The sequence below is a fragment of the Copadichromis virginalis genome, linkage group LG4 (assembly GCF_057382275.1).
Source record: "Copadichromis virginalis isolate Kocher_CV1m ecotype Utaka linkage group LG4, C_Virginalis_male_GT1.1, whole genome shotgun sequence".
Lineage (NCBI taxonomy): Eukaryota > Metazoa > Chordata > Actinopteri > Cichliformes > Cichlidae > Copadichromis > Copadichromis virginalis.
The window spans coordinates 19,143,947-19,156,125 of record NC_140621.1 but is presented as its reverse complement, the minus strand read 5'-3'; the positions used below and the strand labels follow the sequence as shown (position 1 = coordinate 19,156,125).

The following is a 12,179-nucleotide window of genomic DNA, read 5'->3' as shown; positions in this document are numbered from 1 at the left end:
CAGACTTTTTCAATGACCTCAGTGAACTGCTGTCTGTGATCTGTGTTGATTTTGACTGTGTAATTATTGCTGGGGATTTTAACATTCATGTGGACAACCCTCAGGACAAAGGGACTAAAGACCTGAGTAACACTCTGGGCAACTTTGGGCTGACTCAGCATGTAACAGAGGCCACACATAATAGAGGACACACTCTTGACCTACTGATCTCCAAAGGCCTGAGCATTTCAAAGGTTACTGTGTCTGATGTGGGCCTGTCTGATCATTACTGTGTTTTCTTTGAAAGTAAAATCTCAGCCCACACAAATATATCAACAGCAGTGATCACAAAACGGTGTATAACTGAAGACAGTAGTGAGATCTTTAACCAGGTCTTCCCATTAACACCTGACCTGTCCAGAGGGTCAGTCAATGAGCTCGTCAATAGCTTCAATGCTAACATGTTAAATGTAATGGACACTATTGCTCCCATTAAGGTGAAGGTTATCTCTGGAAGGAAAAAGTCTCCATGGAGAAACTCCACACTGGTGAAAAATGAAAAAAGAGAGTGTAGGAAAGCTGAGCGCAGATGGAGAAAAACAAACCTCCAGGTTCATTATGACATTTATAAAGAGAAACTTCACAATTATAATTTACAACTGAGGAATGCAAGAAGGTCCTACTTCTCTGACATCATCACTAAAAACAGCCATAATGCTCGGGTCTTATTTTCTACAGTTGACAGGCTAACAAACCCTCCTGTGTCAGTGGCAGCTGAACTTCATTCGACCATGGCCTGCAATGACTTTGCCAAATTCTTCACTGAAAAAATCCAAAAAATTAGACAAGCAATTGGTACATCAACAGCAGATCCAGGATATGTACTGTGTCCACCAAAAAACTGTTTAAACACCATGAAACAGTTTCAACCTATTAACAGCAAAGACCTGGAGGACATCTTAGGTCAACTGAACTCCTCCTCCTGCTGTTTAGATGTCCTGCCAACAAGTTTTTTCAAAAGGGTCTCAAAGACTTTAGAGTCAGACCTGTTACAGATCGTCAACTTTTCTTTATTATCAGGTGTGTTTCCAGAATCACTAAAAACTGCTGTAATCAAACCTATACTGAAAAAGGACAATCTTGACAAGACACAAATGAACAACTACAGGCCGATCTCAAATCTCCCGTTTTTAAGTAAGATCATTGAAAAAGCAGTTTCTCAACAGCTCAGTTACTTCTTAAAACAGAATAACTGCTACGATGCCTTCCAGTCAGGTTTTAGACAGAACCACAGCACTGAAACCGCTCTGACCAAAGTGTTTAATGACATATGTCTGAATACAGACAGTGGAAAAATGTCAGTCCTAGTTTTACTGGATCTCAGTGCAGCATTTGATACAGTTGACCACAACATATTACTCAAACGACTGGAGAACTGGACAGGTCTTTCAGGAACTGTACTAAACTGGTTCAAAACATACGTAGAAAACAGGAAATACTTTGTATCAATAGGTAACTTCACATCTGAGCAGACAAGTATCACATGTGGAGTTCCCCAAGGTTCCATCTTGGGACCCCTTCTGTTTAACATCTACATGCTCCCACTGGCACAGATTATAAACAACAACAAAATAAACTATCACAGCTATGCAGATGACACACAAATATATATCACAATGTCACCAGGAGACCGAGGTCCTGTACAGGCTCTTGGTAAATGCATTGAGGAAATCAATGACTGGTTGTGCCACAATTTTCTCCAGCTAAACAAAAACAAAACTGAGGTAATAGTCTTTGGCGCCAAAGAAAAACGATTACAGGTCACCAGAGAACTTCAATCTATACATCTAAAAGCCACAAACCAGGCGAGAAATTTGGGTGTAGTGATGGATGCAGACCTAAACTTAGAAAAACACATTAAGACAATAACAAAGTCAGCTTACTATCACCTCAAGAATATATCAAGGATAAAAGATCTGATGTCTCAACAGGACCTGGAAAAACTAGTCCATGCATTCATCTTTAGTAGGCTTGATTACTGTAACAGCATCTTTACAGGTCTACCTAAAAAATCAGTCAGACAACTACAGCTCATTCAGAACTCTGCTGCTCGAGTCCTCACTAAGACCAAAAAAGTGGACCACATCAGTCCAGCTCTGAGGTCCTTACACTGGCTGCCTGTCCGTCAGAGGATAGACTTTAAAGTTCTGATGCTGGCCTATAAAGCTCTGAATGGTTTAGGACCAAAATACATCAATGACCTCCTGACCCAGTATGAACCATCCAGATCCCTCAGGTCATCTGGATCCGGTCTTTTATCAGTTCCCAGAGTCAGAACCAGACACGGAGAAGCTGCATTCAGCTTTTATGCTCCTTATATCTGGAACAAACTCCCAGAAAGCCTCAGATCAGCTGAAACACTCAGTTTATTTAAATCCAGGTTGAAGACTCACCTGTTCTCAGCTGCATTTGAATAAAGCACCAAATCCACACTTTAAGCTTAAATTTCAAAACTTACATTTAACTACTGATTTTATCTACTGTTCTGATTTTATCTGTTTTGATTTTATATACTGTTGTTTGTTTGTTTGTTTGTTAATTAGTTAGTTAGTTTATTTGCTTGTTTTAATCAATTTTAAATCATGCTTTTTATTTGTTCTTGTTTCTAATGTCTCTGTAAAGCACTTTGAATCACCTTGTTGTTGAATTGTGCTATACAAATAAACTTGCCTTGCCTTGCCTTGCCTTGCCAAGGCATCGTAATTTCTGTCAGGCAGCCTGTTATATCAGTGCTGAGGTTTTCCATCCAGCCATGTTCTTCCACATTCAGGGTGTTTATGGAAGCATCAAGTCAAATAATGTTTTATAAACGTTATTTTGTTTTCGAGCTCATGTTCAAATTTTCATTGGATGGATGCAGTGAAGGAAGACATGCACATAGTTGGTGTGACAGAGATGGATGCAGATGGTCCGCTTTGGCGACCCCTAAAGGCAGCATGAGAAATTTTTCAGTTAAAAAATAAATAAATAAAAAATAATTGAGGAACAAGAAAGAGCAAACACCAAAATGGCATTAATTTAAAAAGCTGTGATATTGTGACATAATCTTGATTCATTAGCATCATTTCTAATAAGTGTTTGCAATTTGTCTGCACGTGGGAAAAAAAACCTTGCAAAAAAGACACCATTCAAAAAAAAAGACATTTATTTTGTGGCCATAGTGTCATGTAGCATCTTCACTTTCAAATATAAATGTATCCACTCATTAAATATCCAAAATAAATTTATTAAAATTTTGAAATACATTCATATACAGCATGGGTGTACCCAGTGATATATCAATGCTGATCAGGTGTTTAACAGCAGAATGCATTTTATGTATAATGATAAACACATGTGAGGCCTTATTTTAGCATTAGAAACAGTGTCAGTTGAAGTGAGCGTACTGAAGCCTTTTAATGCTCTGCACAGCATGAATCAGTCAGTACTGAGAGTCAGTGCAGCCGACAGCAGGTCTGTTCTCTCACTCGCAGCTTCATCGATCATCGCTTATACTTCATGACGGCTTCAGCTGGAATGAGAAAGAATATCATTAGAGCTTAACACACTAACGATCAGCTACTACAGCTTTCTATAAATGATTACATATGTATATTAAAGCTGTAGCAGGGAGGCCAGATTGCTTGAGGCACTTTGCTTTTGCACTGTTACGAGCTACATTTAGAGGATAAGCATGCCAACTAAGGGCTTAAAATATTACCTAAAAACGTACCAACACCATATCTGAATGTGCTAAACAAGGCCAAAAATACATACTGTAACTGTGATAACACAAGATGCTTTTTTTCTCTCTGCCTCTTCTCGGACAGACAGAAACAGCTACAGACAGCATGTGTCTTGCTGCTGCACACTATATCTTAAGTAAATACATGTCAAGGTTCCTTCATTGAAACCAAATATAACCCTAGTTAAAAAAGTAGATGGGAGTGTGCTGTGTGAAATATAAATAAAAACAGATTCAAATGATTTGGAAATATCAACTTAAACACATATTTTATTCACAGTAGAACACAATAGATAATGAATCTTTAAACTGAGCAGTATGTGGTTTAGCATACTGGATGGGAGCATGTGTTGCACTAAAACAGGGGTGGGGGAAGTCCAGGCCTCAAGGGTGGTCAGGTGTGTTGACCAGGGTGATATCTAAAGCCTGCAGGACACTGGCCATTTAGGCCTGGAGTTCCCCCACCCCTGCTCTAAAACCTGTATGTATTTTCAGCATTAATGCTGCCTTTCTAGATGCGCAAGCTACCAATTCCATGGACACTGATGTGCCTCCATACCATCAGAGATGCAAGCTTTTGAACGGAGACCCTTCACCTTCAGAGTAAAGGTTGCACTACTGTAATGGAACTGGTTGAAGCAGTAAAGCTGGAATTTTTGAAAGTGAAAGTTCTCCATTTCCAGTTTGTGTTGCACTTTTTTAAGTTTCACTGCAGCTCAGCCAGTAGTTAGCAACACTTATCAAACAAAATGTCATCCCTGCAAGTCCATGTGCTAGCAACCAGAACAATCATGAAGAGATTTTTAGTGCAGATCCTTCATTGTGAGTGTGTCACCTAGCAACTACTCGCCAATCAGGGAGGGGATACACATTTTTCCCTAGTGACCATTGGTTGGCCAATCGGTCTCTAGGCCTGGGTGAGTGATGCCTTAAAAAACTAAGGTCCAGAGAAGGTGGCAATGTTCCTGAAGTATAAAATTTTTTTTCTTCACAAAGTACAACTTTTGTGTGGACACGGTCGCCCCTGCTAAGACGGTACGGTGTTATCCTAATAACAAACCGTGGGTAACACAGGAAGTCAAAGCTGTCCTCAACATGAAGAAGAAGGCTTTCAGGAGCAAAGTGAAGGAGGAGATGAAAGCAGCACAGCGGGAGGTGAAACGCTGCCTGAGGGAAGCAAAGGACACCTACAGGAGGAAGGTGGAGCAGAAGTTGGAGAGGAACAATATGAGGGAGGTCTGGAATGGTGTGAAAACCATCACAGGCCACAACACCAAGAAAAGCACAGTGGGGGGGACTGTGGAGAAGGCAAACGAACTTAACAACTTCTTCAACAGGTTTGACCAGCCCACAACCCCCCCACCCTCACCTTCACTACAGAGTCCAATCCCCACTCTCCTACCTCCCTCGCTTCCCCCCCTTCCTGACACCATGACACCCCCCTCCTCCAATCCCTCTCTCAGCAGCAAGACATCTCCCCCCCTCCCCTCCTCCCAAACATCTCCCAGTGTCACAGTGGATCAGGTCAGGAGACAACTGAGGAAGCTTCGCCCCAGAAAGGCAGCAGGCCCAGACAAGGTGTGTCCTAGGATGCTAAAGGCGTGTGCTGCTGAACTTGGGGAGCCGCTACAACGAGTCTTCAACCTCAGTCTGCGACTGGGGAGAGTGCCCGCCCTATGGAAGACATCCTGCATCGTCCCGGTCCCCAAAAAGAACCGGCCCAATGAGCTGAATGACTTCCGACCGGTGGCACTGACGTCACATCTTATGAAGACTCTAGAGCGGCTCTTCCTCAACCTCCTCCGACCACAGGTACAACATGCCCAGGACCCACTACAGTTTGCATACAAGGTGGGTGTCGGAGTGGAGGATGCCATCCTGTACCTCCTACACAGAGCCCACTCACACCTGGATGGGGGAAAAGGCACGGTCAGGATCCTGTTTCTTGACTTTTCCAGTGCCTTTAATACCATCCGGCCCTGTATGCTTCAGGAAAAACTGAACAGGATGGAGGTGGACCCCTGCCTGGTGGCTTGGATCTCCGACTACCTCACCGACAGACCACAGTACGTCAGGCTGAAGGACATCACGTCTGACACAGTGGTCAGCAGCACAGGAGCACCACAGGGAACTGTGCTGTCCCCTCTTCTCTTCACCCTGTACACCTCTGACTTCTGCTACAACTCTGAATTATGCCACATTCAGAAGTTTGCAGACGACACAGCCATCATGGGGTGTATCTGGGATGATCAGGAAGAGGAGTACAGAAGTCTGGTGAGGAACTTTGTCGCATGGAGTCACACAAACCACCTGCAACTCAACACCTCAAAGACTAAGGAACTGGTTGTGGACTTCGGGAGGTCCAGAGAAGGTCCACTGCCGGTTCAGATAGAGGGGGAGGAGGTGGAGGTGGTCAACAAGTACAAGTACCTCGGGCTGTGGGTGGACAATAAACTGGACTGGTCATGCAACACAGAGCACCTGTATAAAAAAGCCCAAAGCCGACTGTACTTCCTCAGGAGGCTGAGGTCTTTTAACATCTGCAGGAAGCTCCTGAGGATGTTTTACCAGTCGGTGGTTGCTGGAGTACTTTTCTATGCTGTGGTGTGCTGGGGGAGCAGCACAGCAAAGAAGGACTCATCCAGGCTGGAGAAACTGATCAGGAAGGCTAGCTCTGTGGTCGGCATGAAGCTGGACACTCTGGTGACAGTGGCAGAGAAAAGGACATTAAAGAAACTGATGGACATTATGGACAATGCCAGGCATCCTCTGCACACGGCCATAAACAATCAGAAGAGTCTGTTCAGTGACAGGTTGCTTCTCCCAAAGACAAGAACTAACAGACTTAAAAACTCCTTTGTCCCACACGCCATCAGACTGTTTAACTCCTCTCTGGAGGGGAGAGGGAGGGGAGACAGGAGGACAAAGGAGGGAGGAACAAGCAAGCTGTAGTGCCTCTTCACCTCACTGTACAATTACGTTTTGTGCAATACTTTTGTAAATAGTCAACAGTGCAATAGACTCAATACTTGAAATATGCAATTCACTTGTATTTTTATTTTTATTCCTATTTATTCTATTTATCCCCTTTGTATATTTTATTTATATTGTCTCTGTATTTATATATATGTGTGTGTGTATAACTCTGTAACTTCGGTCGTTGCTGTGCTTTTTTGGAAATCGAATTTCCCAGAGGAACCCACCCGAGGGATTAATAAAGTTTTATCTTATCTTATCTAATCTAAAAGGAAAAAGGCAAAATTGCATTTTTGTGCGCAGCAGTGAGAAAACCATAAAGCGCGACCAGAATCATGACTGGACCTAAAGATAATGGTCATGCAATATAGGTTTTCAGCCACACTGGCCCTCGAGGCCTGGAGTTGTCCACCCCTGCCTTATAGGGACTGGAAACAATCCCAATGATGGATTAAATCAGCGGTGTGCAATTCCAGGCCTCGAGGGCCAGTGTCCTGCAGGTTTTAGATGTGTCCTTGAACCAACACAGCTGATTTTAAATGGCTAAATTAGCTCCTCAAAATGTCCTGAAGTTCTCCAGAGGCCTGGTAATGAACTAATCATGTGATTCAGGTGTGTTGACCCAAGGTGAGATCTAAAACCTGCAGGACTCCGGCCCTCGAGGCCTGGAGTTGCCCACCCCTGGATTAAATGGTCAGTAATGGATTAAATAGACAATAAATAGTATTTTAAACTATTTACTGTCATCACTCTCCATCAGATGTTTGTTTTACAGCATTACACAACTTTTTCAAGTTATTTAATCCCCCTCGCCCAACTTTTTTTAAAATGTGCTCCTGCCATTAAATTCAAAATGAGCAAAACCCAACACATTTTCCCAGTTTCAACATCATAGATAAGAGATAAGATTTTAAATTTGTGCAAAATATGTCATTCTGCTTTTACTGATAATTTCCACAGAGTCCAAACGTTTCTGTAAAATGGGGTGATGGTTATGGGTTGTGCCTGTGGAGGATTAAATAGTGGCCATGTACGGTATTTAGTTAATGGAGTTCAAGTTTTCCTTTGAATACAAAGAAAAATAATATGGAAAATTGGGCACCAGCATATTTAAAGCACACTGAAGTCTTGCTTACTGGTATAATCCTGGGGTGACATGGGTCTGGACAAAACCTTCCTGAGCGCTTCCAGCCACTCCCTCTGGTCCCTCTCCTGCTCGCACATGAAGACGAACTGTCGCTCGGGCGTTTCCACCATCAATCCGCACTTCCACTTGTTTCCCCGGGCGTTCAGCGGGACACACTCCCTAACCGAGTAACCTTTGCACTCTGTGCCGATAAAAATGGCCCCTAGCTCCTCTGCATCCTACAACAAGAAAAAGCACGTGACTCACATACTTCATAGGTGTACAGTGTGGGGTTAGAGTGAGATGGAAAAAAGAGGTAGTGTCCTCACCAGATGGCCTTTGAAGTAGAGCAACTTCCTGTTTTGAGAGTCTAAAATGAACCACCTCCTTTTGAATGACTCTGTTTGCTGCGTACAAAATAAAATAAAAAGCATTTGATTTCAAAAATAAAATGTGCATTTGAAAAACGTGCTCATCAGACTTCATTTCCTCAAAACCTCCTATCGCACAAACTGATTCTTAAAAAAGAAAAAGATTCGAGCTGCACGCACATGTGAGTCAGAGTCTAAAAGAGGAACAGAAACACATTCAGATGTACTGATCACACATAATGTAGTCACAAACAAGTTTGCTGGTGAGTGTGAGTAAAAATCAAAGTAAAAGAGAAATAATATAGGCGTGCAAATGACGCTCGAGTGACTTCAGTGAGCTCACCATAGGCCCCGTCTTTTCCATGTAACCCTCTTTGAGGTAGTTTCTTGTTATCATTGGTAACAGCTGATGAAGACACAAGACAGTAAACATGTCAAATACTAAAATATACAAGCTAAAAACTGACATACAGCTGGCTTAAAATGAAATAGTTTGACACTTACTTCTTCATCGCTTCCTGTCGGGTAGGCCGTCTTCAAGTATGCATAGCGAGCGGCTCGAATCGCGTTGTACCATGTGACTATTTCCTGAAGTAAAGCAAAAACAAAAACTTTGAGATTCTATTAGAACCTCAAAACAAGTATATGAGACCTACCAGGTGTTAATATTGATGCTATAGACGATCATGTCGACTGACTTCAGAACGCTCATGATAAACGTAGAGGTTCCTGGTGTGATCCCCGTCTTGGTAGGTGATCTGCAGTCCGTTAGGATGGCCGATCTTCTCTGGCTGAAAGGTGGCGTTCAGGTCCTTGATGGATATTACAGCTTTGGGGCCTTTAGACTCCTGTAACAAATACACAAGGGCAGTTCAGATTTGGAGGCTTTGTGCTGCTGTTTTTACACTTGTCTGAGCCATGCTGGCTGCAAGTGGTGATTACCACAGGCGCATAAAAAGTGAAGGATCCCTGGTTGAAGCCCAGAGGGAGGCATAACAGGAAGGCATCCAGTTTATACAGCTGTTGTTGCTGGAAAAACTGGCTCAATGTCACTTAGATCGAAACTGCTCAGCATCAGTTGGAGCACAGACATTCATGATGCCCAGAGGATGAATCCAAATTACTTTAGTGATCTTCTCACTTTTCCTCTAGTTCTTTTTTAACTTTCTTTTACGTTTATGAGAGCTATAGTGAAACGAATTGCATTAAAACTCTTCTGAAACTCTACGCCTTAACCGGACACGCTCCTCTCTAGAAATGTAACAGCATGTCGCCATTATCACAGCTGCTCAGGTTTATCTGTGGCGTTGACCAGTTGAATAGGCTTATGTCATAGGCTCCACATGGATTCAATGCAGATGCAAATAATATAGATAAGGCCCCGTAATGTGTAAGGGACACTTCATGTGTGCAACTTCTTATTATTGCTGCCGTTATCTTGTTGTGAGCCATCCAAGTTTATGAATTTCAGATGGAAACATCCACCATATATCGAAGTGAAATTAGTCAAATAAATCCTAAGATAAGACTATTGCTTCCACAGTGTGTCTTTTATCCCATTTCCCTCCTTTCACCTCAGCTGGCCATGGCAGATGGCTGATTATGGTAATAACCTGATAATCTGATAAGCATCTGTGGACGAGTAACAAAAATCTCCTTGTTTGACCTTTAGCGGTAAAACTAAAACCAAATTAGCTGAATTTCCTCCAGTAAATGGTGACCGTTGCCTTTATAGTTGCTGGTGTATGTGAAGCTATAGGAAACTGATTGACTGATTCTAAGGTGGCTTTTCTGCTTACAATAGATCTTTGAAGAAACATTTGAAGCTGTGTGTGCAAAAGATAAACAAAGAGCTTAGATACAAGATCTAATTTCTTCAACACAAGCAATGATTATGCCATAATAACTACACATCTTGCAGTATTTAAGGGTCATCGCTCTTGGTGATTCATGTTCTAGCGGGTGGTGTAACTGTGTCAAAGCTGCAGGGAACTCACATCTTCTTTGTTGTAGTAGCTCAGGGTGAATTCTCTCTCCGACAGCACGAACTTTCTCTTCAGAAACTGTGTGTTGTCTTTGCCTTTCTTCAACAGTATTCCTTCATAGAACCCTAGTATGAATCCAAGAGAGTCACAGGGGAATAAGAAAAAAGGTTTCACTTAAAATGAAAACCTTCTGGTTGCTCAAAGAGACAGTGGCTAGATTTCACTTCCTGGATGGTTCATTGTGCAAAGAACGGGTTTTTCTGGCACAGTTCTGCATGCAAAGAACAGGTTTTCCTTTACCCCGATACTGACAAGAATGTGAGCCCCAAAGAGTTCACAAGTAAATCGTTAAAAAAGTCACCTGTGGTGTATGGAAGCGGTGGATACTTGGTCTCTCCTGTGAACTCCTTCCTCTCGTATTTAGCACGGATCCACTGCTCCCTGAGGATACTGTGGATCAAAGTGAAAATATAAAAGCATTCACTGTTCAATAGCAATGTGTTCTTACAAAAACCTGAATCATTGAAGCTTGATTTAGCAGCAGAAATTCATCTATATTTCTCTTCTACAGCCAGAAGCTCTCACTTCTCTACTTTGTGGCTCTGCCTTGTCAGCAGTCTGGTATTACACATAAAGGATTCTGCCATGGCGACAGAGGCTGGTAAATATCATCATCCTGGAAAAGACCTACTTGCAGTCTTCCCGCTGGGGTCGATAGTAGTACGGTGGAACAGCTTTCTCATATTGAGCCTGGGCCCTGGCATTGCCATTGGATTCCATGAACTTCCACCCCCCAGAATAAACACACACACACACACATTAGGATTACACACAGACACAGTCTGATACAGCACAAATAGAGGTGGGTGACTGATAAAACAGTGATCACCTCTACTAGTTTGTCCTCCCAGAAGTCCAGCCTGATAGATTTGACATGGCTGGACAGGCTGCGGTGGATCCCGGAGCAGTTCAGACACACAAAAATCCCCAACTTGTAGGAGGCCCAGTCCGGTTCTGGGAGAGGTGAGAAGAAGAGACATGACTCAGATAAATACTTCTTCCCGCCACTCTATTAGGAGGTTAAGAACATATAAAAAATCTAATCAATCATTTAAGATTTCCACTGAAATCTGTAAATGTTTAGTTCACAATTAGGCCTCATCTATGCCCGGGAAAGTGACTTTTGAGTTTTTAAGTATTAAGTTTTCAAGTTCAAAAACAGGAAACCCTTTTCAGCCCCTCAATGTCAGCCCATCACCAAGCTTTAGCCGTGACGGACATGCTTCAGGGTGCACGCGTTCACGCAGAGCAACAGTCTTTTCAAGCCTCATAAATAACATTAACAAACCGGTTAAACTGCATGAAAATAAATCAAATCTGAACATCTCGAGGCCTCTGAGTAGTACCCGCACATCAAATTCGGATCCGCGCCTCACTTTATTTCGATAACAAACGTACCAACGTTTATATATTTGCTTACCGGGCTCGCCGCAGTCAGCGCACCGGCTGTTGTCTGACTGTTTCACCAGTTCCAGTAAAATCTTTTTGTTCCGCTCACGGTTTGCCATTTCTCTGCACAGTCAGGCTCATACACTGATGGATCCCGCGGTTGAACTTGAGCGTGGCGGTCACATGGTGCGACAAACAACAAAAGGCGACTAAGAAAAAAAATTTAAAAAGAAAGAAAAAGTGGAACTTGCGACAGAAGAGTTTTGGATGCCTCAGCGCGAAGCGGACCTCCTCCCTCCTCCCTCTGGAGCGCGTCCAGCTGCGAGCTTGTCACAGAGGGTGCTCCCTTTGATTTTTTTTTTTTTTTTTTAAAACAATGTACCTTTGTGCACAGAGCACCCCTGCTGCTCTCTGTGATGAAGGTAAAGAGGAAACTAACCACAAACCGGTCTGCCCGCCGCGCAGATGCGAGCGCGCTGCCAATTTACACGGAAGCCTGTTAAATTTAG

General features: G+C 42.8%; 1 protein-coding gene across 1 annotated transcript; it reads right to left on the bottom strand.

The window, feature by feature from the left end:
- Positions 1 to 3,249: 3,249 nt before the first annotated feature.
- Positions 3,250 to 12,015, bottom strand: adap2 (ArfGAP with dual PH domains 2). The gene is made up of 11 exons (XM_085454004.1): positions 11,702 to 12,015; positions 11,111 to 11,235; positions 10,913 to 11,004; positions 10,583 to 10,671; positions 10,234 to 10,346; positions 8,935 to 9,084; positions 8,741 to 8,824; positions 8,580 to 8,642; positions 8,195 to 8,272; positions 7,876 to 8,104; positions 3,250 to 3,550 (listed from the first exon to the last, which is right to left on the bottom strand). The coding sequence occupies exons 1-11, from the start codon at positions 11,787 to 11,789 to the stop codon at positions 3,522 to 3,524; spliced, it is 1,140 nt and encodes a 379-aa protein (XP_085310130.1). The 5' UTR covers positions 11,790 to 12,015; the 3' UTR covers positions 3,250 to 3,521.
- Between the last annotated feature and the right edge of the window lie 164 nt (positions 12,016 to 12,179).